This window comes from Heterocephalus glaber, unplaced genomic scaffold (genome assembly GCF_053883595.1).
Source record: "Heterocephalus glaber isolate CG9 unplaced genomic scaffold, H.glaber_assembly_v1.0 deba00001761, whole genome shotgun sequence".
Classification (NCBI taxonomy): domain Eukaryota; kingdom Metazoa; phylum Chordata; class Mammalia; order Rodentia; family Bathyergidae; genus Heterocephalus; species Heterocephalus glaber.
Genome location: NW_028258458.1, coordinates 2,375,797 through 2,399,994, shown reverse-complemented (window position 1 = coordinate 2,399,994; position 24,198 = coordinate 2,375,797). Strand labels below are relative to the sequence as shown.

The window sequence follows — 24,198 nt, the reverse complement described above, 5'->3', positions numbered from 1 at the left end:
GGGGAGGGACCCTCCCCGTCCCCGCCCCTCCCTGTCCCCGCCCCCCAGCAGGGAGGGCCGGCCTCTCCCACGGCGGCCTGCACCGCGCCAGCCCCGCCCACCGTGCTGCCCTCCGGCCCTTCCGGTCCCCGCCTCTCTCCTCTCCCGCCAGAGCCTCGGCGCCCGCCTTTGTTCCCCTCAGCCTGCCTTCTAGGCTGACGGCCGGCCGGTCCCGCCGCTGGGGTGCGGGGGACCCCGCCTCCTGTCCTCCGTGAGGCAGGGCGAGGGGCTCTGGGGCCCCACCCCCTTCCCCTGCACCCCTCCAGCCCGAGAGGAGGCGGAGCGAAGCCCCTCGCCCTTCCCCACCCATGTCCCGCCTCCTCCGTCCTCCTTCTCGCCTTCGCGCCTCCCTGTCAGTCGTGCCCACCCGGTCCCCCTACTCGCGACTTCCCCAGACTCCCACGGTCCCTCGCTTGCTCTTGCCCAGCCCCCTCCAGGCCGGGAAGGGCCGCAGCCCCTCCCCCTCGCCCTCCGGGCCGCTCAGCACCACCCACCCGCCCCGCCCCGCAGGCTTCGGCCAGGAGAACGCGTGGATCGGCCTGAACGACAGAATCGTGGAGCGAGACTTCCAGTGGACGGACAACACGGGGCTGGTGAGTGGCTGTCCCTGGCCCCGCCGCTCAGCCGCCTGGGCTCTGCTCCCTGCCTCGGCTTAGCTTACCCTCTTGTGCAAAGCAAGCTCAGGTGGGCGACAGAGGTCCCCAGGCCTCTGAGATGCTGGAGGTTGCCCTGGCTCCACTCTCCGTAGAAGGCTCCCTCTCGCCTCCTGCTCCCCGACCGCCCCTTCCCCGAACCCCCTGCCTGCCGTCCCCTCCCCCACGGCTCTCGCTGGAACCCCAGTTCCTTACCTCACGGTCACCTGCCTCCTGCGGCCCTGACCTGCCTCACCTGGGAGCCATGGGACTCGGAGTGTGTGTGTGTGTTTGTGTTGGAACCCAGGGCCTTGCTCATGCGGATTAAGTGCTCACCACTGAACTACACTCTAGTTCTTTTTACTTTCAGACAGAGTTTTGCTGAGTGGCCCAAGCCAACTTCAAACTTGAGATCCTCCTGCCTCAGCCTCCTGAGTAGCTGGGGTGACTGGCAGGCCCCTGTGCTAAGCTGGACTTCTTTTTTTTGGTACCGGGGATCAAACTCTGGACCTTGCACTTTTGAGGGAAGCGCCAGAACCACTGAGCTAAATCCCAGGCCCCTGGGACTTCTTTTTGACAGACAGGGTCTCATTGTGTTGACCCAGCTTTTCTTTCACTCGTGGGTAAAGCAACCCTCCTGCCTCAGCCTCCTGAGGGATGGGACTACAGGCCACATCATCAAATATGGCTCAGGACTTTGCTTGCAAATATTGAGGTGAAATTTACACATCACAGAACTAACCTTTTTATTTGTTCATTTGGTTTTTTAAGACAGGGTCTTGCTATGTAGCCCAGGGTACCCTGGAATTCTCACCAATCTTCCTGCCTCAGCCTCTGGAGTGCTGGCATTAGTCATGTGCCACCACACCTGGCTAAACTAACCATGTTTTTATTCTTTTTTTTTATTATTAGTATATGTTTGTAGTACATAATGTACCTTTTTTTTTTTTTTTTTTTTTTGGTACAAGGGAACGAACTCAGGTCCTTGCACTTGCAAGCCAGGCGGTGGAACCACTGAGCTAAATCCCCAGCCCTAATGTACCACTTTAAAGAGTACAATTCAGTTGCCAGGGATTTAGCTCAGTGGTTTTGTCACCTGCTGCACAAGTGCAAGGACCTGAGTTTGATCCCTGGTACAAAAAAAAAAAAAAAAGGAGTACAACTCAGTAACACTCAGTACATTTAGAATAGTCTGTAGATTTAGCTCAGTGGTTCCGCCACCTGCCTCACAAGCCCAAGGTCCCGAGTTCTATCCCTGGTACCAAACGAAAAAAAAACATTAAGCCAAGAAAAAAACCCAATAGAATAGTCTGTAAGCACCACCTCTGTCGAGGTACCATCTCTGTCGAGGTCCAGAACGTTTTCATCACCCAAAAGGAGACTCTCCCCCACACAAGGGCCTTTTAAAAAATCACCCCTGAGGGATGAGCATGAGGCTTAGTGGCAGAGCACTTGTGTAGCATGCATAAGGCTGTGAGGTCCACTCCCAGCACTTGGAAAAAGGAGGGAAAAATAAAAATTGAAAAGCACACATGTAAATAGATACTGTCCACCAATGTTCACAGCAGCCCAAGAGGTGGCAGAAGCCCAGATGTCCATCAGTGGTTAAACAAAACATGATCCCTGCACACAATGGAATATTACACAGCCGTCAAGAGGTTGGCTAAAGTCCCGGTACATGCTACAACATGGATAAACACAGAGCCGCACACCTGCAACCTCAGCATTCTGGAAGGCTGAGGCAGGAGGACCACAAGTTTGAGCCCAGCTGGGCAACTCAGTGAGACCCTGTCTCAAAATAAAAATAGACAAAAAGGGCTGAGATGTAGCTCAGTGGTAGAGCACCCCTTGGTTTGATTGCCAGCACCAACAGAAATCAGTACAAGCCGGGCATAGAAAGCCATGTAGCGTATGGGTTCCTTCATGTAGAATAGCCTGGGAGGCAAATTTATAGAAACACCAGGGAGATTGGCGCCTACCAGGGGCTGGGAGCAGGGCAAGTAGAGAGTTGCTTTCCTTAATTGGCAGAGTTTCGGTTTGTCGTGATGAACCAGTTTTAGAAATAGATAGTGGAAACGGTTATACAACATTGTGGATGTAATTAATGCCAATAAACTGTGCTTAAAAATGGTAAATTTCATTTAGCTCAGTGGTACTGATGCCTGCCTTGCAACCACAAGGTCCTGAGTTCAATCCTTGTTACCAAAAAAAAAAAAAGGGAAATTTCATGTCATACACACAGTATTTTAAAATTTCAGGCTGTACACAGTGGCTCATGCTTATAATCCCAGCTATTCAGGAGGCTGAGGCAGGAGGATTGCAAGTTTGAGCCCAGCCTGGGCAACTTAGTGAGACAACAGGGCAACTCTGTCTCAAAATAAAGTAAAAAGGGCTGGAGTACCCCTCAGTGATAGAGCCCAGGGTGTGTGAGGCCCTGGTTCCATCCAAGCACTGCACGCACACACACACACACACACACACACACACACACACACACACTCACACACTCTTCCTCCCCAACACTGATCTGGCCCCACCCACTCTCTGCCCACACGCCCAACTCTGGTAAGCAGCCCTGCCCCCAGCCCTGAGTTGCTTCCTGCCTCTGGGTCTTTGGACTCACTGTTCCTTTTCTGTGAGGTAGAAGGCAGGAAAAGCAGAGCAGAGCATATGTGGCTTCCCTGCTTGGAGGAGGGTGGCCAGGGTCACAGCAGCCTCAGGAGAGGCGGCAGGGTGCACCTTAGTGATGGGGACAGGGAGTCCTTGTGCATGTGGGGGCCCGGCCAGGGGATCCCCAGAGGCAGCGCTGGAGCCCGGGCTGGGCTCAGCCCCCTGTCCCTGCAGCAATATGAGAACTGGCGGGAGAAGCAGCCGGACAACTTCTTCGCGGGAGGGGAGGACTGCGTGGTGATGGTAGCACACGAGAGTGGGCGTTGGAACGACGTTCCCTGCAACTACAACCTCCCCTACGTGTGCAAGAAGGACACAGGTACTGCACATCCTCCTGCCTTCCGTTGGCTCGCAGATGCCCATGCTTCACTGCTCTACTTAATTTACTTTTCAGCAGTGCGGGCTGGAACCCAGGGCCTCGCATGTGCCAGGCAGGTGCTCACCACTGAGCTGCACCCCCAGTCCCTTGCACAGCCTTAAGGATGAGAGTAACCGACTGTTGATCTCTTTTTCAGCTGTTCATATTCGAACAAACTATTTGAAGTTCATCTCCTGGTGGCTATTGGGTTGGGGGTCTTGTTGGTTTTTAGCAACTCTTTACATATGAAGGACTCGTTTGTGTTCATTCTCCCTTCACCTCTCTCTTGACCTTGGTGTGTTCTTGCTCCCATTTCCTTGCTGATAGCCATGCCCATCATTCCCATCATGCCCTGTACTTGCCGTGAGAATTAAGAATAAGCTGTGGGCCGGAGGTTCCTGGACCTGTGGAGTTCTTGGAGGGTGGGAGAGTGACACACGGGTGCTTTCAGTCCTGTGAGATTGGAGCTGGGCAGAAAGAGGGAGGGACCTGCTGACCCAGGGACCATGAACTGGCTTTGCCTCTTTGCTGGCTGCCTCCCGAACCGGAGCACCCTCTGTCCCCAGTGCTGTGTGGCCCCCCTCCAGCCGTGGAGAATGCCTCGCTCGTTGGAGCCCGCAAGGCCAAGTACAACGTCCACGCCACCGTACGCTACCAGTGTGACGAAGGCTTTGCCCAGCATCATGTGGCCACCATCCGGTGCCGGAGCAACGGCAGGTGGGACCGGCCCCAGATCGTCTGCACCAAGCGTAAGTGGCCATTCCCGGAGGCCCCATCTCGGGTTTGCAGCTACGCATAGCTCCCAGTCGCTTCCTGCCCTGATGTGGCTTCATGTCTGCCCTGTAATGCAGTCCTGCAGATAAGTCCGGATGTGCTAGTCCACCTGGTGTTGCCTGCCTTGAGGGGACACACTGTGTCCAGCCACCCCATCGTCACCAATGCCCTCCCAAATGCTCTTTCCCTTCCCTGCAGCCAGACGGTCCCATCGGATGCGGAGACACCGGCGGCATCACCAGCACCACCACCAGCATCACCACCACAAATCGCACAAGGAGCGCAGAAAACACAAGAAACACCCTGCAGAGGACTGGGAGAAGGACAAGGCTGATTTCTGCTGAAGAAGCAGGCAAAAGAAAGCACAGCCCCTTCCATGCCTGGGAGACACCACCCAGAGAAAAACAAGAGGGTCTGGAAGTCCCTGAGCCCCACATCGCACCTCTCACGTAACCCTTTGTACAAAGCTCCCGTCCTCCCTCTCTTACACGAGGCCCTCTTGGCAGGTGTAGCCATGTGTCTGAAAAGTCCGTGCCCATCAGGGTGGCCAAGGGAAGCGCTGTTCTCCAGGATCATTCTCTGCACTGGTTTGATCTGTTGGCCAGGCTGATGGGCATTTGTTAAAATAAGACTTTGATGTATGTTTGGATTTGGGCTAAGGAATTGCTTTTCACACCAGGGATTCAAGCTCCATAAACAGTTGGCTGGCCTATATGAAGCCTCTGCTTAAGGTCGCTGGCTTTGGGAGTTGAAGGCGAAACAGAAGCACACAGCATGAACTTGATGACTACTCTTCCTTTGCCTTGGACTCAGCCCAGTTTGGTCTTTGGTCTTGGTGGATAGGCACCTCGGAGGCTGAGCCAGGAGGATCCCTGTGAGTGGCACTCAAATGCACTAAATTTTAGGAACGAAGGCTGCCCTCCCTGCCCTCAGAATTAGGGAGACAGGAGCGATATGTGGGTGTGGAGGGAGAGTGTATTGCTTACCCTCCCAGGTCTACTCCAGCGCTGAGACTTGGTGGTTCGACCTTCCTGACGGATCTCTCCCACATGTCCAGAAGAGGATGTTTAGGGTTAGCTGAGGCCGGATCCCTTGCCCTTCCATCTCTCAGGGAGACAAAGAGCCTTCTTCTTGCACCAGGGAGGCACCAAGTTTTTTAACCCAGTGCCCGTATGTACCTGTCCCCCACACAGACATAGGTTGCCCCTGCCCGGCTCCCAGCACCCCCCCATCCCTGTCTCCAGCCTTTGCCTGGTGAACTAGAATTGCTTACAACTTGAAGCAGTGATACCTCCCTGCAGTCATGGTAGAGAGACGCACGGTGTGAAAACTGACACACTCATACATGTACACTCACATTTTTTTCTCATAGTTTAACAAATTTTTTAAGCAAGAAAGAACTCACCTTGCCTTCTTTCCCCAAATTTGCAACCTGCAAAAACCCACCCCAAGCCAGAAGCCAGGATCTACCTGAAAGACCCATAGCTTTTCCTCCGCGTCTTGTTCCTACTTAGCTACTGCAGTCTGAGTGAAGGCTGTGGGTTTGTGTTTAAAATCTTGGTGGAAAATGGCTCTCTAGGAAAGAAAGATACACAAATGTATGGTCTGCCTAGGAGCTCAAAAGATAGAAATGTGTTAACTGGAGCCAGGAGTGGTAGCACAATCCTGTCTTCTTGGCACTGGGGACGCTGAGGCAGGAGGATTGCTGTGAGTTCAAGGCCAGCTTGGGCTACATAGACTCTGCTTGAAAGAAGGAAAGAAAGGGCCAGGGATTTAGCTCAGTGGTTCCGGCACCTGCCTCACAAGCACAAGGTCCCTAGTTCGATCCCCGGTACCAAAAACAAAAAAGAGAGAGGAAGGAAGGTTGTTTGGTTCCCATCTCTCTCCCACACGTGGCAGATTTAGGAAATGGTTGAGAAGGGCTAGCTGGACCTTTGCCCTTAATAGTGGCCTCCAGCTTCCCTGGCATGGACATTGGCTTCTGTCCCTCTGCCCACCCCACGTTACTGTGGAGAAAAGCCAAGGACCTAGGTTTATGTTCTTACTTCCTAACACTTCCTGGTAACAACATATCTGCTGCCCGTGTCCCAGAAGAAACTGCCTTCATCTGGTGAGCTGGGGACACCGTCTTGTGGGGCACCCTTGGTGCTCCTGCCTGGGCCCCCTGCCCCAGCCCTGCGCCCGCCCGGAACTCGGGCGCTTTCCAAAGCGGGAGCTTTGTCTTTTAACCTTTCCCTGGGGCTGCGTGTGTGCGTGTGCGTGCGTGTGACTGTGTGTGTGTGAACTGCTTCGGGTTTCTGCTGGTTCTGCTGTGAGCTGCAGTGTTCTGTGGGTCTGTGGTATCTGACACTGTGGACATTAATGTACTTCTTGGACATTTTAATAAAATTTTTTAACAGTTCAACCTGTCGGCACCTGACCGTTCATTCTGGAAGGGTGTGATGAGCTCTGGAGGTGGGGACAGGATGACAGGAGAGCGGTTCCTGGGGGTCAGCCAAGGTTTCCTGGAGGAGTGGGTGCAATCAGAAGGTGAGGAGCAGGAATTAGGCCAGCAAGGGCCCCGGGTATAGGGCCCACCTGTAATCTGGGCACTAGGGAAGCTGAGGCAGGAAGGACATAAATCACCCTGGGTAACCTAGCGATTTAGTGAGGTTTTATTTCAAACTATAAAATTTTAAAAAGGGCTGAGGATGTAGCTCAGTGTGAAGGCCCTGGGTTCAATCCTCAGTACAAGACAGAGAGAGGGAAATGCAAGAAAAGAAAAGAAAAAAGGAAGGAAGGAGAAAGAAGGAAGAGGAAGGAGGGACCTAGTGCTTGTCAGTCAGGCGCGGTGCCGCTGAGCTACACCCCAGGCCCTCAATATGCATTTTAAAAAATTGAAATAGCGCCGGGGATTTAGCTCAGTGGTTCCGGCGCCTGCTGCGCAAGCACAAGGTCCCGATTTCGATCCCCAGTACCAAAAAAAAAAAAAAAATTGAAATAGCATTTAAAAATTAACAGGTAAACTAGAGATGATTTAAAGTACAAGGAGGATGTGTGTAGACTGATTCAAACACCAAGCCATTTTCTTAGAGAACACGGACATCTGTGGATTCTGGTGTCAGGGAATCCTGACCCCGTTAGGAACCTTGAGTGTCTCTGGAGTGGACTTGGATGGTGGAAGGCACAAGAGGGGACCGTTTTCCTGGACATCTGGCTTCAGAAAGATCTACGCGGGAACACACCTTGCATAGCAACCGCGCCAGATGGAAGGGCCCTCCCCCGCCCAATCGGGTAGCCAAAATCCCAGGGACTGCGTCTCACTGATTTGCTTGAATACATGCCCTGCCTTTAGGCCAATCAGGATCTCTCAGAGAGTAAGCCTCAAGAACTCATTGGCTGAGCCCAAAGAGGACGGGTCAGCCTCGAGGGCTAACCAGGAAGTTGGGATCCGCGAAGGGAGGAAGAATGCGGTCCCAGGAACTGTGCTTCTCACCGTTACTCCGTTATGGAAGCGAAGGCCCAGCCGAAGCCGTCCGGCTGAAGTTTCCGGAAGCACAGAAGGATACACATCAGCCCAGTTCTACAACCAAATCAGAACTGTACCTTTTCCCCTCTCTGGCTTTGGCTGCATCCTAGGAACTTTCAGTGCCCCTCGGCACCGTCCCAGCCCCTTTTTCCCATGCTGGGGAAAATGCGCAACCTTACTGACCTCCTAGGGCAGGAAATCCTAACATCTGCGTATTCTCTCAAGGACCCAGTCGGGACAGAGCTAAGGCAGGCGTAGGGGACCACACCTCCCAGCAGTGTGGAGGCTGAGGCAGGAGGATTGTGAGTCTGAGGCCAGCCTGGGATACACAGGATGAGGGAAGGGTGACAGAGACTGGGAGAATGGAACCTTAAGGATGTGGAGAGAGGTTTCCCGATGCACTCAAAACCACGCCTCTCACGGAGAAATATTTTGTTCAACAAACTGTTGTTTTCTCATTCATTAAAAGACTCAAAGATTTATTATTTTTTTTTAAGAATCAAAGATTTATTGAACTCCTGCTGTATGCACTGCACTCGAGGGGGCCTCAGAACAACCCTGGGACGTTGAAGAAAACAGGTTCAGAGGGGATTTATCGCTTGGTCACACAGTGAACAAGAACAAGAGGCAGGATTCGAACCCACGCCCTCCTGATTCCCCAACTCAGAGGCACGTTTCCTAGAGACAGGAACGACAGTAAGGAGCACTGCAGGTAGGACCTCAGAGCTGGGGTCTCCGGCCATCTGGGCCCAGGAGCTGGCCCTCAGTGGGGGTTCTGCCTGGGTCCTGACCTCACGGTATGAATCGGCCTCCTAGGAAGGACGGAGGTGTGGGCGGGGCCAGGGAGAGGATGGGCTGGGGTCTCAGACCCTGCACAGCTCAAAGGGCAGAGGCCCGGTCTGCAGGCGGGAATCACAAGGCCTGGGTGGCGCGTGCACAGCAGCTGCCTGGCGTATCGTTAGCGTGCAGACGCCGGCAGCCCTGAATGGGACGCTGTCTGGGCCTAGGCCCGTCTGGCGAAGGGGTGGTCATCCGGCCCCTGGCGAGAAGTTCCTGAGAACTGGGAGATCGGTTGTCATGGGGACGACGCTGACAGTCGTTATGGCGACAGCTTGCTGGGCAGAGACCCTGTGATGGAGGAAAAGCCTATGGGGACAGGTGTTCTGTCACCACAGACACCAGGGTTTGGTTTCCACGGCAACAGTGTGTGTGTGTGTGGGGGGGGTCGCCAAGCAGTCTGGGGTGGAGCTTGGAGTTGGGGGTGCGCCTGGGGAGGGGGGCAGCCTGTTTCCATGGTGACAGCTGCAGAACCTAATGCTGGGTCGCCCTGGGGATAGTTTCAAGGAGGGCGGTTTCCATGGTGGTGGGTCAAGGTGGGGACAGCCCGGGTAGAGTTGTAGCCTCTGGGGTGAAGGCTGGTGAGAAGGGAAATGTGTGGTATCCATGGTTACAGCCGCAGGAGGAAGGTGCCCGCCCCAGGGCGTGACTCATCAGGGGAGGGGTGTCACTTTAGGCGTCAAGTGAGAGCTTCCTTTGGTTACAGTGAGAAGCTAGGCAGCTGGTCTCCATGACAGGAAGCTTACGGGTCTCTGAGACCAAGGGAGTGATCTCTCTGGTGACAGCCCTGTAAGGGGCCTGGGGTGGTGGGGACGGGTCTGCTCCCCCTCCAGAGAAATCCCTGAGGGGTGAGTGAGGCCCAGCCGACCCATGGCCCATGGCCAGCCACCTGGGGGCGTGTTGGGCGGCCTAGCGGTGACAAGTAGGGGTCTTCTTCCCTGAGCCTGAGAGGTGGGACTGTCCTCCACAGGGACCAGGGACGCGCCTGTCACCCTGGAAACTTCGGGGCCTCTCAGGCGCCGTGAAGAAACTGGTCTGCAGGCCGGCGGGGGGCCCTGTTCACCTGGGAACCCTGAGGTTTCCATCTTCTCTCCAGGTAATAGGGGATTCAGTGTGCAGCTGATCAAAGAGACCCGTTTCCAGTCTCCGGGTAAATGCAGCGGGTGTGTGGCCAGGGGCCAGATACTCCCGGGGGTCCAGCCTCTACCGAGGGAGCGCTCTGTCTGTTTCCAGTAGGCCGCAGAGGGCTGGCCAGCCTTCAGGAAGCTGGGGGCGCCGTCGGCCTCCTGGTACCCTCAGGGAGGTGGCCCTTCTGGAGAAATTGAGGAGAGGGGAAATGCACTGTCCAGAGAGATGGGCTGGGCCAGTATCGAGGGGGCCCCATGGGACCCCATGGGCGCGATTACTTTCTAACAGCCCCTGGGGCATAGTCAGCGTCCAAGAGCGCCAGAGGCCTGGCCAGCCTGCGGGGCACCGCCAGGGCGACTCCAGCGTCCAGGGCCGCCCCTCCTCGAGGCTCCTAGACGCGCAGTGGGGTCCAGGCAGCGGGGTCTCGCGCGCCCCCGGCCCAGCCGCCGCCGCCGGCCCAGCCCCAGCCCCAGCCGCCAGGCGCGGGGTCCGGCGCTCCGGGGGCGCGGTAGCAGTACACGCCGAAGAGGCGCCGGGACGAGTCCGGGAAGCCGAGGCTGCGCACACCGGGCCGGAGGCCCCCGCAGCGTGCGCGCGGGTTCACGATGGGGTAGCGCGCGCTGCCGTCTGCCAGCCAGCCGGCGGTGCAGCGGTCCAGTAGCTGCAGCTTCCAGGCGGCGAACAGCTGCCCCACCTTGGCCACGGCCGCGCCCCGCGCCGCGCACGCGCGCGCCGCTCCCGCGAAGGGCACGGGCCGCAGCGGCTTCAGGAAGAACACGTGCCCTGCGGGGTGTGGGGACGTGGTTAGGACCGATCCCGCCCTACGGGCTCAGGACAACCCCCCCCCCCCAACCCAGGCCTCTCCGGATCTGGAGGGCCCCGACCCCGCAGCCTGGGCCCCCCAGCTTGGCCAGGGCCGTGTTGGCGCCTTGGATCATCACGCTGTGGCAATCTGGGAGTCTGGGTGGGAACGTGGGCCTGGGGGGACGGGACCTACGCACCCGGGAGGTTGGAGGTGAAGCAGAAGGCGTCGTAGCGCTCCCCGGCGTTGTGGCGATAGCCGTAGTTGCGCACTCCCCCGTGCACGCCACCGCCGTCGGGCCCCGCGCTCCCGGTCCCGCCCAGGCCGCCGCAGGGCTCCCGCGGCCTGCTCACTGGGTACTGCACCGAGCCGTCGCGCAGCCAGCCCGCGTTGCACCAGTCCAGGCCTCCGCGCCAGGCTGCGTGCAGCTGCTCGGCCGACGCCAGGATGCCATCCTGCTCAGCGCACGCTCGCTGCGCCTCAGGAAAGGTCAGCTTGTAGCGGCCTCCACGGGGGTGGTAGGGGAAGACCACGCCTGTCAGGGGTGCATGGGGTCAGCCAGGGATTCACTCGACCCTCCCCCAACATACTTAATCATGTCTATCCCTCTTCCGCTGCTGAAGACCTTTGCTCACGTTCTCTACCCTTTCCACATGTCAAACTCCTGTTCAAATCGTTCAAAACCCAAAACCCAAACCCTCCTCTTTCCAGTCCTACATGTTTTGACATTTCACCAGCACTGAGCGCCATTCCTAGGCCTGTGAAGACTGGTAATGTCTGTGTCCAGTGCAGGACTTCCCCAGACTGGGAGCCCTGGAATGTTGTATCCCAGGGTGAAGACCCCTGGACCAGACAGCATCGTCCAAGGTGGTACCCCCTGGCTTCCCTAATTTAAAACTTCGTTTTAAGGCTGAACTTGTCCCTCGTGGCCTTTAGGGCAGGGTGTGGGGTAGGTGGACTAACTCAGCACACCCAGGAAGAAAACCCAGCCCGCAGCCAGGAGCTGAGCTCCAGTCGGTCATCAGCAGGTGCCCTGGGTGAGGCTGCAAAGCCCTGCGCTCATTGCCACAGGCTGGTAATAGCTGTCTCCCATGGGGTTCTCGGGAAATTAAATGAGCGACTCCAGAGCACTCTTCACCTCAAATGGCTGGCACAGAAAACGCCAAATGAAGAAGAGCTCCTGCTATTATTGCTGCTGCTATTTATTGTTGGGGAATTCAGGAAGTGGCGGCCCTAAAAATCTCCTGCGATCTCCTGGACTGAAGGAATTCTTCAGCTAGAAACCAGACCTCCAACCTCCAGGTCAGCCAATCACAGCAGCCCAGCTTCTGGCCACAGTGATTGGCTCATAGATGGGCACGTGACTCAAACTGGCCCAATAAGAGACAACTCTGGGAGTCTAGGTGCTGATCCTAGAAAATTCGTTGCTGAGATGTGAGGGCGTCAGTCTGGTGTTATAATTGGGGTTATGATTGGTTCCGGAAGGGGAAACCTTCCTGAGAAAGGCCACCCAAGAAGCACAGACGAGGGATGGATTTCTGACAGAACAAATGCCTGGATCTCACCGTTCTGAGCCCTACCCCGGGGCTTCTCATGTCCTTTCTTCATTATGGACACGACTGGGTCATCCTTTCTGTAGGGACAGTTTTGTGCCTTGTAGAATGTTTAGCAACATCCGGGGTCTCTCCCACTACATATCAGTGCACCACCCCCAAGCAGCACTTAAAATAGCTCCAGACATTGTCACAGTCTACGGGGGTCAGCATAACCCCCAGCGTAACCATTGCTCTGCCCTGCAAAATCTCTAATTTTCATTTGCCTTTTTTTTTTTTTGAACCGGGATCAAACTCAGGACCTTGCGCTTTCGAGGCGGCAGGCACGGTGCCACTGAGCTAAATCCTCGGATTGTTTGCCTTTTTTGAGACAGAGTCTCACTGTGTAGCCCAGGCTGGCCTCTTAACTCAACTCGTTGCGATCCTCCTGCCTCCGACTCCTGCAGGGCTTACAGGTGTGCGCCACCACGCCCGGGTGAAATCTCTAAATTTCTTCAAGCCAATCTGATTTGGTTTGTGTCCCTTGCGGTCCCCTCCCCTTAGAAGCAAGCTCCATCATGCCCATGAGACGGTCACCTTCCAGGTCCAATTTGACCATGCCGGCGTCATCTTCCAGCTCATTGGTGACCTCGCACTCGTAGCGCCCGTAGTCCTGCAGGGTGACATTTCGCAGGACCAGCGAGGCGTCCCCAGGCCCGTCGTTCTGCAGCTCAGCCCGCCCGCGGTAGCTGCCGAACGCCCGGTGCTGGGGCCCCAGCGCCACGAAGACGTCCGTGAAGGCCAGCGGGTCCACCACCTTCGTCCACTTGAGACGGACACCGTCGTGGCCATGGGCGGCCGCTTCGTAGTGGTAGCGACAGGGCAAGGCGATAGTGCCACCTCGGTGGGTGACCACCTGCCCGGGCGCCGTCTGCACCACCACAGAGCCCGACTCTCCCTCTGCGGGCGACCAAGCGGGGTTCAGAGGGGGCCGAGGCGGCCAGGAAGGGGATGTGGGAAGGAGGCTAGGGCGGGGTCCAATGGAGAAGTCTGGGGGACTGTGGCCATCAGCCGCGCCCTCCCCCTGCCCCTTTCCGAAGCGCGGCGGCTACCTTGGGCTACCGAGACTCACCGAGCACATGCACCACCTTCTTGCTGCTGCGCTGCCCCGCCACGGGCACCGAGAGCAGCAGGAGGCCCCAGGTCGCGGCCCAGAGTGCGCCGGCTCCGAGGGCAGCCCCAGCGCGCACCTGCAGGCGCACGGCGCTCAGTTCGCAGGCAGCCGCGCCTCTGTTCAGAGGACCGGCTCCCCGGCCTGTCAAACCTGGGGGTGGGGGTGGGGGCCCTCCCCGTGCCAGGTGCCATCTCCGCCGGGTCCCGGAGGTCTCCATCCCTGCGCCTTCCTGGGACCTCGAGCCCTCTCCATCCTGCGCTCTGCGCGCCCGCCCGAGCCGGGCCTCCCCGACACCTGCCCCGTCCACCTGACCCCGGTCCCCGCGTGGTGGATCCGAGCCCCCGCGCTCGGCCTGGCTCAGAGGGGGCGGGGAGCGGAGCTAGGGCGTGCGGCAGCAAGGTTATCCTTGCGCCAGGAGACTGCAGCAAACGGGGACAGAGAGACGGAGACAGACGGCGACAGAGACGCAGGAACAGAGGACAGAGCGAGAGCGAGGGAGACAGAAGGGAGCAGAGAAATTGTGAAAGGGACCCCCCCCCAAAAAAGAGAAAAATAGGAGAGGCAGAGAGGGACAGCTGCCAGGAAAAGAGCTCCAAGAGAGTGCGACAGGGGACAGACGCGGGGACTGAGTAGAGACACAGAAACCCAGACCCGGCACCAGGCCCCCCGCCCGCGCTCACCATCCTGCCCGCGCCCGCAGCGGCCCGCGTCCGACCGCGCTCCCCGCCGCGCCCGGAGGACTGGGCAGCTCCCCGCGGGCGGGCTGTGCAATCCCGGCGTCTGCCTGCAAGGGGAGGAGGGAGGCGGGGGGGGGCGTTAAAGGGGACGCAGCAGCGCGCGCTCCGAAAAGGTGCACCTGGGCATTGGCACGTGCACAGGACTCTGCGCAGGCTGACCTTGGGTCGCTGGAGGAAACTCGGCCTCAGTCTGACCATCTTTAAAATGGAATAGCCCGGGGATTTAGCTCAGTGGTTTCGCCACCTGCTGCGCAAATGCAAGGACCCGAGTTCGATCCCTGGTACCAAAAAAAAAATAAAATAAAATAAATAAAATGGAATAGGCGGCTCGAGGTGTACGGAGTCTTCCATCTTGCATATCCTGTCTGGGCGAGGAACGCTTGGTGACTTGGATAAGGGGATTGGCCTGCAGCACTCAGTTTACCCATCTGCCCACGGAGTGACGGTCCTGGAGGCCTGGGGTCCAGCAGCCACTGGAGGGTGAGGTACCCAATAGTCGGTCCCTGGCTTCCTGACCTGAGGACTCTGCCCCTCTCTGGCTGTGGGACGTTGGAGGATGCACTGTCTCCCTGGGAGATGAGTGTTCCTGGCCCCACACAGGTACCAGTTGGTATTGGCAGGGAGCAAGGAGCGGGGAGCCGGTCCCCCATCACTTCAACAGTGTCACAGTCACAGACCAACTCGGTCTGTGCATTTGCCTGGGATGTGGAAGACGCTGGGTTCAATCCCCAGCACTGAAGAAAGGAAAAAGGATCCTAAAATCACAGCCCAGGAAATGGTGAGCACTTCTCCCAACACCATGGCTGTCTCTTAGCCTCACTTTCCCCTAAGATGAGCCCAAGGCAGCCAGCAGAAACCCTCATGGGTTCTGTGGTCTGACCGGCCAGGGCTTGGTCCCTAGCTTGGCTGTACCCAGGTGTTACCTTGGGCCAGGACCTTCACCCTTTGCAGCCTCAGTTTCCCCATCTGGAATATGGGCCGAGATCCAGCCTGTGGTAGTGGAGGTTAGCAGTCAGCATGGCACACAGTAGGTGTGTAATAATCGTGCCACACTATTAGTTACAGTGTAGTTTATTGGCAGAGTAATGACTTTTTTCCCCAGTACTGGGGCTTGAACCCAGAGCCTTCACACTGAGCTACATCTCCAGCCCTTTTTCTATTTTTTGAGATTAGGTCCCTGTTATCCAGGCTGAGCTAGAACTTGTGATCCTCCTGCTTCAGCTTCTCAGAGTGCTGGGACATTACAGGTGTGCACCACGCATGACTGTTTTTCCATTGGGGATGGAACCCAGGCTTCACTCATGCTAGCCAAGCGCCACTGAGCCACACCTCCAGCCCTTTTTATTTTATTTGAAACATGGTTTTGCTAATGTTGCTCAGGCTGACCTTGAACTGGCAAGCCTCCTGCCTCAGCCCCCCTACTAGCTGGGATTACAGGCATGTGCCACCATTTCCAGCAGAGCAGTGGCTTTTCTCTCTTGATTTTGACCTCAGGCAGGTATCTTGTCCCTTCTGAGCCTCAGTTTCCCCCATCTGGAAGAGGGAGCTGTCCATACCAACCAGAAGCCAACCTCTGCCCCCTGGCACTTAGCCTTCCAACAGCCACCAAGCCCTTTGTGTTGCACAAGAAGAGGTCCCTCGCCCCAGCACCCTGAACACTTAGGCAGTGACATTTTAGCCATCAAAAGGGTTTTTATTAAAAAGACCCTTGAAGGGGATGACGAGGAAATCCTGGGCGGGGGCACAAGCATTCCTGTGGCCTTTGGGGCCTGGTGAGAGTTGAACAAGCACAACCCCCCCCCCATTAGCTTTTTGAGACAGGGTCTCCCTATGTAGCCCAGGCTGGTCTCAAACTCACAGAAATCCTCCTGCCTCAGCCTCCTGAGTGCTGGGATGACCGGCATGAGCCACCACACCTGACTTCAGTGACGCCCTCTTTGCAAGAAGCCCTGCTGTGGGTATCCCATTCCACCCACTGGCCTGACACCGACACGGCCAGGACAGAAGACCCTTGGAGACTTTCGTCCTGCTGCTAAAGCGCCACCCGGCTTCCCGCACAGGGTCGGCTGTGCCTGTAAACAGAGGCCAGGGTCGCAGCCCTCACTGCTGCTTCTTCTTGGGGCTTGGGGGTGTGGGCGGTGGCTGCAGGAAGAAGGCGGGCCGAAGCAGGCAGCGCCAGGCCAGCAAGTGCGGGCCGATCGCATAGAGCAGGTTGCAGACGAAGACTGGCGCCCAGGCGTCCTCAGGCACGCGGTAGGTGAAGGGCGTGCGCGGGTGGGAGGATGCGCCCATGTGCGAGAACTGCGCCTGCGCAAAGGGAGGCCGCGGTCAAAAGGTCAGGGGCGGGTGGGCGGTGGCCGCCTAGCATCGCCAAAGCCCCACCCAGTTCTTCCTGACAGCCCCGTCCTCCTATCGCTGGCTGGGTGGCTCACTCGTCCTCTGGACCTGCGTCTGAACTCTGCCAACACCGGTCCTCTGACCCGGCTCAGGTCCTCCTCCTAACCCCTCGGGACACGAACTCTGCCCATTTTCCCCCTTGGGAATCTTCCTCGGCCCTCCTACCTTGCCCCGATGCAGGCTTTATCTCTTCCCATTGGGAACCCCCGCTCCGACTGGGTCCTCCACCGCTCCAACACCTCCCATGGCTCCCATCACCCTCAACACAAGCCCAGACCTCAAAACCCTCAGCATCCAGCTGCCCACTTCTCTTGCCTCTGCCTTTACCTACATTCTAGTCCTACTAAGCCACTGTTCTGTGCCTTTCCTTGTGCTGTCCCCACTCCAGGAATGCCCTTTCCGACCTAGAGTACTCCTCTGCATACAGTGGACCCTGAAATTCGCAGGAGTTACCTTCCCAGTGCTCCCACAAATTGTGAAAAAAATCGCGAATTTCAGATATGGTCAGGAATATGCGTATAAATGCCTATTTTTATAGTTTAAACCCTCAATATGCTGTCTCCTGCAGTTATGTCCTTTAGCTCTGTGGTTCCACTGCCTGCCTCAAAAGCGCAAGGTCCCAAGTTTGATCCCCGGTACCAAAAAAAAATTAATAAAATACTGTGTTAATAAAGCATTTGGCGGGATCTTAGGGATCTTAGGGCTTTAAGAACGAAACCAGAACACTCAGATAGCTACAGTGTTAGGAGGGAATGCCAGGGCATCCGCCCACGATGTGTTACAGGGCAGCAGCCAATCAGCAGCAAGGAGAACTGAAAAACGCTCTCGGATTGGCCACTTGCAAACCTCCCGCCAAAAAAACAATAGCGGAGGAGTTAGGTTCTAAGACAAAATCCGCGAAGGACTGAGGCCTTGAACTCTGAACGGTGACTTCGAGAGGGCATAGTGTACATCAAAGCCCAGCTCTTGGGTCCTTGCGGAACCTTTCCTCCTTTGTAATCCCCCTGCCCCTGCACATCTTCCTCTTCAGTTCTGACTCCAGGGAGCCGGGGGTAACTGTCTCCCCCAGTCTGGGGAATTCTGGGGTCCTGGGCCTGTGGCTGCCCAGGATGGGCACAATGCCTGCCTACACACTGCCTGTACCCTCACCTGGCCAATGGCTCCGGCGAACACCAGGGCCCAGTCAGGCAGCCAGGAGCATCCCGGGAACAGGAGGGCGTAGGAGGCCAGGGTGTAGAAAGGCAAGCCGTAGAACAGGTACATCAGCATCTGGTGGTGCGGATCATGGCCTAAGAGAGGAGCCAGTGCTCCTGGGACTTCGCCCAGCCTGGGGGGCCCTCTGCCCATCCTACCCTTGATTGAGAGCACCTCTGTTTCCCTTAGAGGCCTCTGTCCTCTGACTGGCACATGACCCTGGCCTGGCCAATCCAAACACCAGAATGCCATGGCCATGATGAAGAATAGGCATGTGACTGGGGCTGGGTCAATCAGAGTCTGCCTCAGATATGTGCTTACATTCTGGGGTAACAATAAGGGCTCATTTCCTCTGGGGTATTGGAGTGGGGTATATGGAAAGCTAGAGCTGCCTCTGCCAACCCCTAAAGGGAGCCAGGCAAAGACAACAGGGCCCAGAGACAGAATTACCCATGAGCACCTGGATCCAGCTATACCTGAAGACCATATCTGTTACTTTTCCCATAAGGCAATACATTCCACATGTGTTTCTGCCAATTTGACTTGTGCTTCTGGCCATCTGCTTCAAAAAGGCCCAGGCAGGACCATGACTACCTCCCTCCACCTGCTCTCTCACCTGCACCTTTGGATAGGCCACAGGGTCCCGCAGGTATGGCTCATACTGGTAGATGTAGTCAAAGCAGGTGTCCGTGGGGCAGTCAAGCACTACCTGGGGCAAACAGACGAAACAGCCAGCTACCTCAAGCATCCTTCTTCCAGGAAGCCACTTCACCCCCGCTTCCCAGCAGGGTCCCTATTCCTTGGTCTAAGTCTCCTAGCCCTAGCTGTGTCCATCTGGGGACCCCAGCCTTGTCCATGCAGGAATTGGGAGAGGAGGATGAGAACTGCAGGAAACAGGGCATTGTCATGGGATACTCAGGTCAGATGACGAACGTCCTTGGGTGACCGGACAGAACAGTGGTTTTTTTCTAACAATAAGCGATAAAGGCCCGGGAAGGGAGGCTGGAGGCCGGGGGAGGGGAGGCTGTGAAGAGGCTCACCAGGCCCCGGAACAGGGTGAAGAACGCGGCCAGGATGAGGTAGACGAGGAGGCCCAGGTCGGCCGGGCGCTGCAGCAGCCCCTTCCTCTGCTCCTCCTGCACCTGGCCCAGGGAGAATCGGACTTTGCAGGAGTGATCTGGAATCCCACAGGCAGAGGACAAAGCCCCTCCTCCCGGAGGACACCAGGTCTTTGTTCCAACGCAGCTCACTCGGGGTCCACGGAGGCAGGCGGGGCCTGGCTGGCCCAGGGGACATGGCACTCACCAAGTTGGGGGGACAGTAGGAGGGCGCCCGGGGCTGGCTGAAGACCCTCATGCCAGCCCAGCATGGGACCAGCATGTAGGGGATGGCCAGGAAGAAGGCGGGCCTGATCTCGGAGCTGTATTTCCCTGCCATGGTGGAGGAGAGAGACATCTTGATTTACACATGCCAACCTTGCTCCTGCGCCATCACTCCTATGGCTCCCTAGTACCCATAAACGACGTCAGTGCTCTTCAGCCAGGCCTGCCTCGGCTCACCCCGTGAATACAGATCTTACTCTCCAGTGGTGCTGCCCTTCCCATGAATACATTTAAGGTGCTTTCCTTGTTGAGTCCTTGCCGTGCTGTCCCAATGCCTCGATTGTCATCTCTGCCCCACCTCCCAAGACTACCTACACAGCTTCCGCTCTGCCCACCCTGAAACACCCTTCTGGTGTGTGGGCAAAACCCTGGGGAGGAAGCAGAAGTACCCTGGGCGCCCCCACCTCCAGGAGGAAACGGGGAGGCTGCTGGCTGAAGCTATCTATGGACAGACAAAGAGACAGAAGGGACCTGCAGACAGGGGGAGGGGATGGAGGACCCAGCATGGGGCGCTTCCGGTACAAGGATGGGGCTCCCTAAGCCGGATCCTTACCAAGGATGTTTCCGGGGAGAAACACCAGGATGCTCATGGCGAAGGAGCCCAGCCAGTAGAGCCCAAGGTTCCGGTACTGCTTCCTGGGCCAGGAACACAGGGTGACTACCGGGTGCCTGTCCCTGTGTCAGAGTCCCAGGTAGGGCAGAGACCACCCTGGCGCCCCAGCTCCGGGCCCCTCTCTGTTTTGTCCAGGATGGAAAGGACACCAGGGATGACACTGGCTTCACAGGGACAGTGTGGGTGTGAGTCACGTGGCCACTACCCTCACCCCTGTTGACATCTAGAGAACGTTCTCCTGGCCACCCCTGGCTGCAGCCCATGAGGGGCCTCCTGATTTCACTCAGACACTTTCTGCCCCACCCAATGCGGGGCCCGAGGAGCCACCCTGCCGCCTACCTCCTGTGGATGGCGCCGGCCATGGCCAGGTAGAGGAGGTAGTGCACGGTGCCGTCCCAGTAACAGATGAAGATCCCGTGTGCAGTGCGCAGGTATGGCTCGCCCTGGGGGCGGGGCGAGGCTCAGACATACCACGGGGCAGGGGACACCCTGGCCACCCGCCACCTACCTCCCTGGTGTAGAACTCCATGAAGCCCTCCATGTAGCCGTCCTCCTGCAGGGCGATGACGAGGTCCACTACGGAGGTGAAGGAGAACACGCCGAAGACTGCGGGAGAGTGGGAGGGGCCTGGGTGGGTGGGGCCCCTGCAGGGCGGGGCCGAGCCGCGTGTGGGCGGGGCTAAAACCGCAAGGTCAAGGTTTGGGCCTGCACGTCTCAGGTCAGGTGTAAAGGGGGCGGGGCTTGAAGTAGCAGGTCTAACACGAGGCTCCAAGAGCAGTCCCTGTCCCCACTGCTCAAGTTACAGAACCACAGCCCTGCCAGCTCCAAGTCTAAAAGGGGAGACTGTTTGGGGCTCCCCAGTCTAATGGAGGAGTACCGGTCTCTCCAATGTGATGGGAGCCCTTCGAGGCGCCCAGCCTGGTGGAGGAGGCCTTGCAGTGGCCGCAGGTCTGAAGGTGGAGGTGGAGGCCCGGGGAGGCAGCCCTTTTTACCACCTCCCAGGGACTCACCCACGTAGAGCGAGTCATAGGCGATCTCTCCTCGGGACAAGCTGTAGATGGACGCGAACAGCAGGGCCAGGATCAAGCCGCTCATCAGCGCCACCCAGAGGGGGCTGAGGAGAGGGCACCCCATCAGGCAGGCCCAGCAGTGCTGGGGCCTCTGCCTCCCTCCCTGCTGGCGACACAGCGCACTCCATCTGCTGATCATCAGAGTCTTCTCCTTTAGACGGCTCTGCCTCTGCGCAGGCCGCTTCTCCCTCCTAGAAACTGCTTCCAGTGAAAAGCCTCCTTTCTTCAGTTCATTGGTGCTCCCCTCTTTTTTTCTTTTTCTTTTTTTTTTTTTGATACCGGGGATTGAACTCGGGTCCTCACGCTTGCGCAGCAGGCGGCAAAACCACTGAGGTAAATCCCCGGCTCTTTTTTCTTTTTGAGACAGGGTCTCCCTATGTAGTCCAGGCTGGCCTCAAACTTGAAGCGATCCTCCTGCTCAGCCTCCCAAGTGCTGGGATTACAGGCTTGTGCCACCACGCTGGGGTTTCTTTCGTTCATTTTGTGGTGCTGAGGAATAAACCCAGGGCCTTGCATACATTAAGCATATTTTCTACTATTGAGCTACATCCTTGGCCCCCAGAAATTACTTTGTAAACTCCTATTCGTCCTTCATGGCCCATCTGGTTTTTTCCTTCTCCAGGAAGCCCTCCTTGACTCCCTAGAAAGGATCCTTGTCCCCTGGGACTAGGTAGAGAGGGGCTATCCATCAAACATTCTGCCGGACCATTTATTCCCTATCTGCTGGTGTGTTTGATCGGATTTGCTCTCGGTCTTAACACCCAGCACCTGGGTGGCCCGGCTTGGCCCCATTCCCGAGGGTCTTCAGGTCGCTGTAGATATCTCTGTCTGAGGCTCCCAACTCCTCCCAGCTAAAGTCCAAACACCTCCACCCACTGCACCCTATCCCTGCCCAGATCTGCCCCATCGTCCTGATAAGGCAGGCGAGCAGGTGACACAGGTGACAGGAGCTGGGTCTCTGGCATCAGCCAGCACAAGTGGGCAGACCGAGGCCCAGAGAGGGTGAGGGCCCGTCCAGGGCCACACAGCAAGGCCCTGTCCAGCAATCTCCCCTCATCTTGTCACAAGACACCCTCCCCCCCCGCCCCATCTCTACTCTGGCCCTGTCTGACCAACAGTGATGACTCCAGCTGTCAGATGAGACCGTGGCTCTGCTGCCAGCCTGTAACCCTTCCCATAGTCACGGGGTGAGGACTAGGATGACAGCCATTACTCAGATGAAGAAACTCAGGTGGCCGGGGTCCATGCAACAGACAGGTATCAGCACCTAGGTCTCAGATCCATGGCAAAACCACCCCACGTCTTGGCCTGAGCAGGCTTGAGCGTGACAGAGCCTTGCTGGACTCACAGAGCTGGGACTTAGGCTTAGGGAACAGCGACAGAGGTTCTGACTGCATGCAGGGAACTGAGTCTAGGCCAGAGTCAGCCCACCCTGAGGGAAAGCAAGCCTTGGGCCTGTGACAGCGCGGGGCAGGAAGAGCTGGGTCACCCGGGGCTAATCTGGGACAATACTTTGACCCTAGGGGACTTTGGAAGCCGCAAGGCTTGGGGGCATCTCTGGGAGACCCCATAAGCTTTCTACAGCCCGGCCATGTGTTGGGGGTTCTGCTGCTCCACACCCATCTGCTCAAACATCCCCGGGAGTCCCCGCCCCAGCCTGCGGCCCGCAGGAGGGGACTTCCGGTCGGAGGGGGCTGACTTCGGGCCCACCCAGCCCCCTCCTCCCGGGCGCGGGCGCAGGCTCGCGGGCGCCGATCCCGAGGCGCGCATCGCATCCTCCGCCCGGCGCCCCCTCAGGCCCGCCCGGCCCGCCCGGCCTCCCCGCACGCACTGCGAGAGCGCTGCGACGTGGTTGAGCGCGTAGGACACCGGGAGCGCGCCGAATGACAGCGCCGCGATCTTGCCTGCCAGCGGCGGGAGCTCCATGGCGGCGGCGCGGTGTGCGGGGCCCCGCGCGGCCTCGGGGCGCTCGGCTCCTGGGGACTGCGCGTCCCTCGGGGGTGGCCAGGGACCCGCCCCGCGCAAAGGTCGCCCCCGCCGCGCCCGGGCCCCACCGCAGACCGAGCGCCCAGCGTGTCCCCGGGGCGCCTCCGAAGCCCCGCCCCCGGCGGCCGCCCCGCCCCGCCCCCTCTGCACCCCGGCTCCCAGGCCTCAGTTTCCCACTCCATCGAAGGCAGGAACAGGACACTCGCGATCAGAGGCCCGGGCTGCGTCCCAGAGGCGTCGGAATTGGTCCTCCAGGCTTCTTTCCACCCGTGGCTGGGGTTGGGGTGCACTTGTGCCTTCTTTGTCCTGACAAAGTGGCACCCCCAACGTCGACCTCTAAGGGGGTTTTTTTGGTGCTGGGTTTGGAACCCAGAGCTTCAAGCATGCTAGGCAAGCGCCCTGCCACTGAGCTACACCACATCCCTAAGGTTCCCTAAAGGGGACTTTCTAGCCCCACTCCCCTTGGCTCAGCGGCCCAAGGTCAAGTGCGCACTCTGGGACTCAAGTGTCTGCCAGCGGCTGCAGCGGTCAGACCACGCACGGCAGCGAAGCTGACTGGGTGGGAGCTCCTAGCAGGCGGCCGGGGTCGGGCCCCTCGGTGAGGGAGAGGTGGGAGGTGGGTCGGAAATTAGGTCCAGATGGAGTCAACTGGGGAACGGACTGAGGCTCAGGCGCAGGGCCAGTCGGGGATGGCAGGAGGCGCATTCTAGGGCACCGCCTGGGCACGGCTGCGGGTGGGAACTAGGGCCTCTGTGTCGGCCCCCACTCCAGTCTGCATGAGGTCTCGCCCAGGCGGGGAACTCGTGGCTGCTGCCCACAGCAAGGTGAGTGATGCCCACCTGCTTCCTGGCCCCCGGGGCCGGGGCCAGCTTGAACCCTTCACCTGGACTTCGTTGGCCAGGTCCCAGTCTGAGCCGTGCCACAAGGGGGTCTCAGGCCCAGGTCTGACTCCGCCTCTGTCCCCGGGTGCCCTGTCACCTGGGGGTGAAGTTCAGGTTCCTGGAGGCTGAGCTCCACCCCAGCTTCCAGTCTGCACACACCACACGCCGCCTGTGGAGGCCACCTCTGGCCCTGACCGGGGCAAAGTCCATGCCCCATTCTGGCCAGCCTCCAGGTCAGTGAGCCTCAGTGGAGAGGCCACGGAGGACAGGGTGCCTGGGGCCAAGCCAGGGGCCCCGCCTCCTCCATCTTTGTGTGCCCAGGACACCTGTGACCTGGGCTGGGCTGGGCTGGGCTGGGCTGGGCTGGGCTGGGCAGGGCCCACCCGTGTCACCACTTTGCCCTGCCAGCCCTGAACCCGGAGAGAACAGGACGGCCTGGCCTGGGCCAGAACTCCCATCCCCAAGTTCACTGTCTCGTCCCAAG

At 58.2% G+C, this 24,198-nt stretch overlaps 3 protein-coding genes across 6 annotated transcripts in view; 1 reads left to right on the top strand and 2 right to left on the bottom strand.

Moving 5' to 3' along the window:
• The window catches only part of Ncan (neurocan), a 28,810-nt gene extending 21,933 nt beyond the window's left edge, over window positions 1-6,877 (top strand). For 3 of the 4 annotated variants that reach the window (XM_087201845.1, XM_004873426.4, XM_087201846.1), the window contains exons 12-15: window positions 550-632; window positions 3,516-3,660; window positions 4,266-4,448; window positions 4,672-6,877. In XM_087201845.1, coding sequence (XP_087057971.1) covers window positions 550-632; window positions 3,516-3,660; window positions 4,266-4,448; window positions 4,672-4,817 — 557 coding nt within the window. In that variant the 3' untranslated portion in view covers window positions 4,818-6,877. Of the gene's footprint in view, window positions 1-549; window positions 633-3,499; window positions 3,661-4,265; window positions 4,449-4,671 lie in introns of those variants that run through there. The other variant, XM_087201847.1, reaches the window with a different exon arrangement.
• Window positions 6,878-8,460: 1,583 nt separating this feature from the next.
• Window positions 8,461-14,542, bottom strand: Hapln4 (hyaluronan and proteoglycan link protein 4). The gene is given in 8 exon segments (XM_021251125.2): window positions 8,461-10,729; window positions 10,948-11,283; window positions 12,878-13,240; window positions 13,413-13,530; window positions 14,135-14,156; window positions 14,158-14,216; window positions 14,218-14,238; window positions 14,531-14,542. Coding segments are annotated over 8 exon segments (1,323 nt in total). The 3' UTR covers window positions 8,461-10,337.
• A 1,321-nt stretch (window positions 14,543-15,863) lies between these two features.
• Tm6sf2 (transmembrane 6 superfamily member 2) lies at window positions 15,864-22,891 on the bottom strand. The gene is made up of 10 exons (XM_004873430.4): window positions 22,679-22,891; window positions 20,788-20,891; window positions 20,286-20,383; window positions 20,117-20,220; window positions 19,718-19,800; window positions 19,088-19,212; window positions 18,823-18,924; window positions 18,399-18,491; window positions 17,738-17,857; window positions 15,864-16,498 (listed from the first exon to the last, which is right to left on the bottom strand). Exons 1-10 carry the CDS (start codon window positions 22,771-22,773, stop codon window positions 16,292-16,294), a joined length of 1,131 nt encoding a protein of 376 aa, XP_004873487.2. The 5' UTR covers window positions 22,774-22,891; the 3' UTR covers window positions 15,864-16,291.
• Window positions 22,892-24,198: the final 1,307 nt, after the last annotated feature.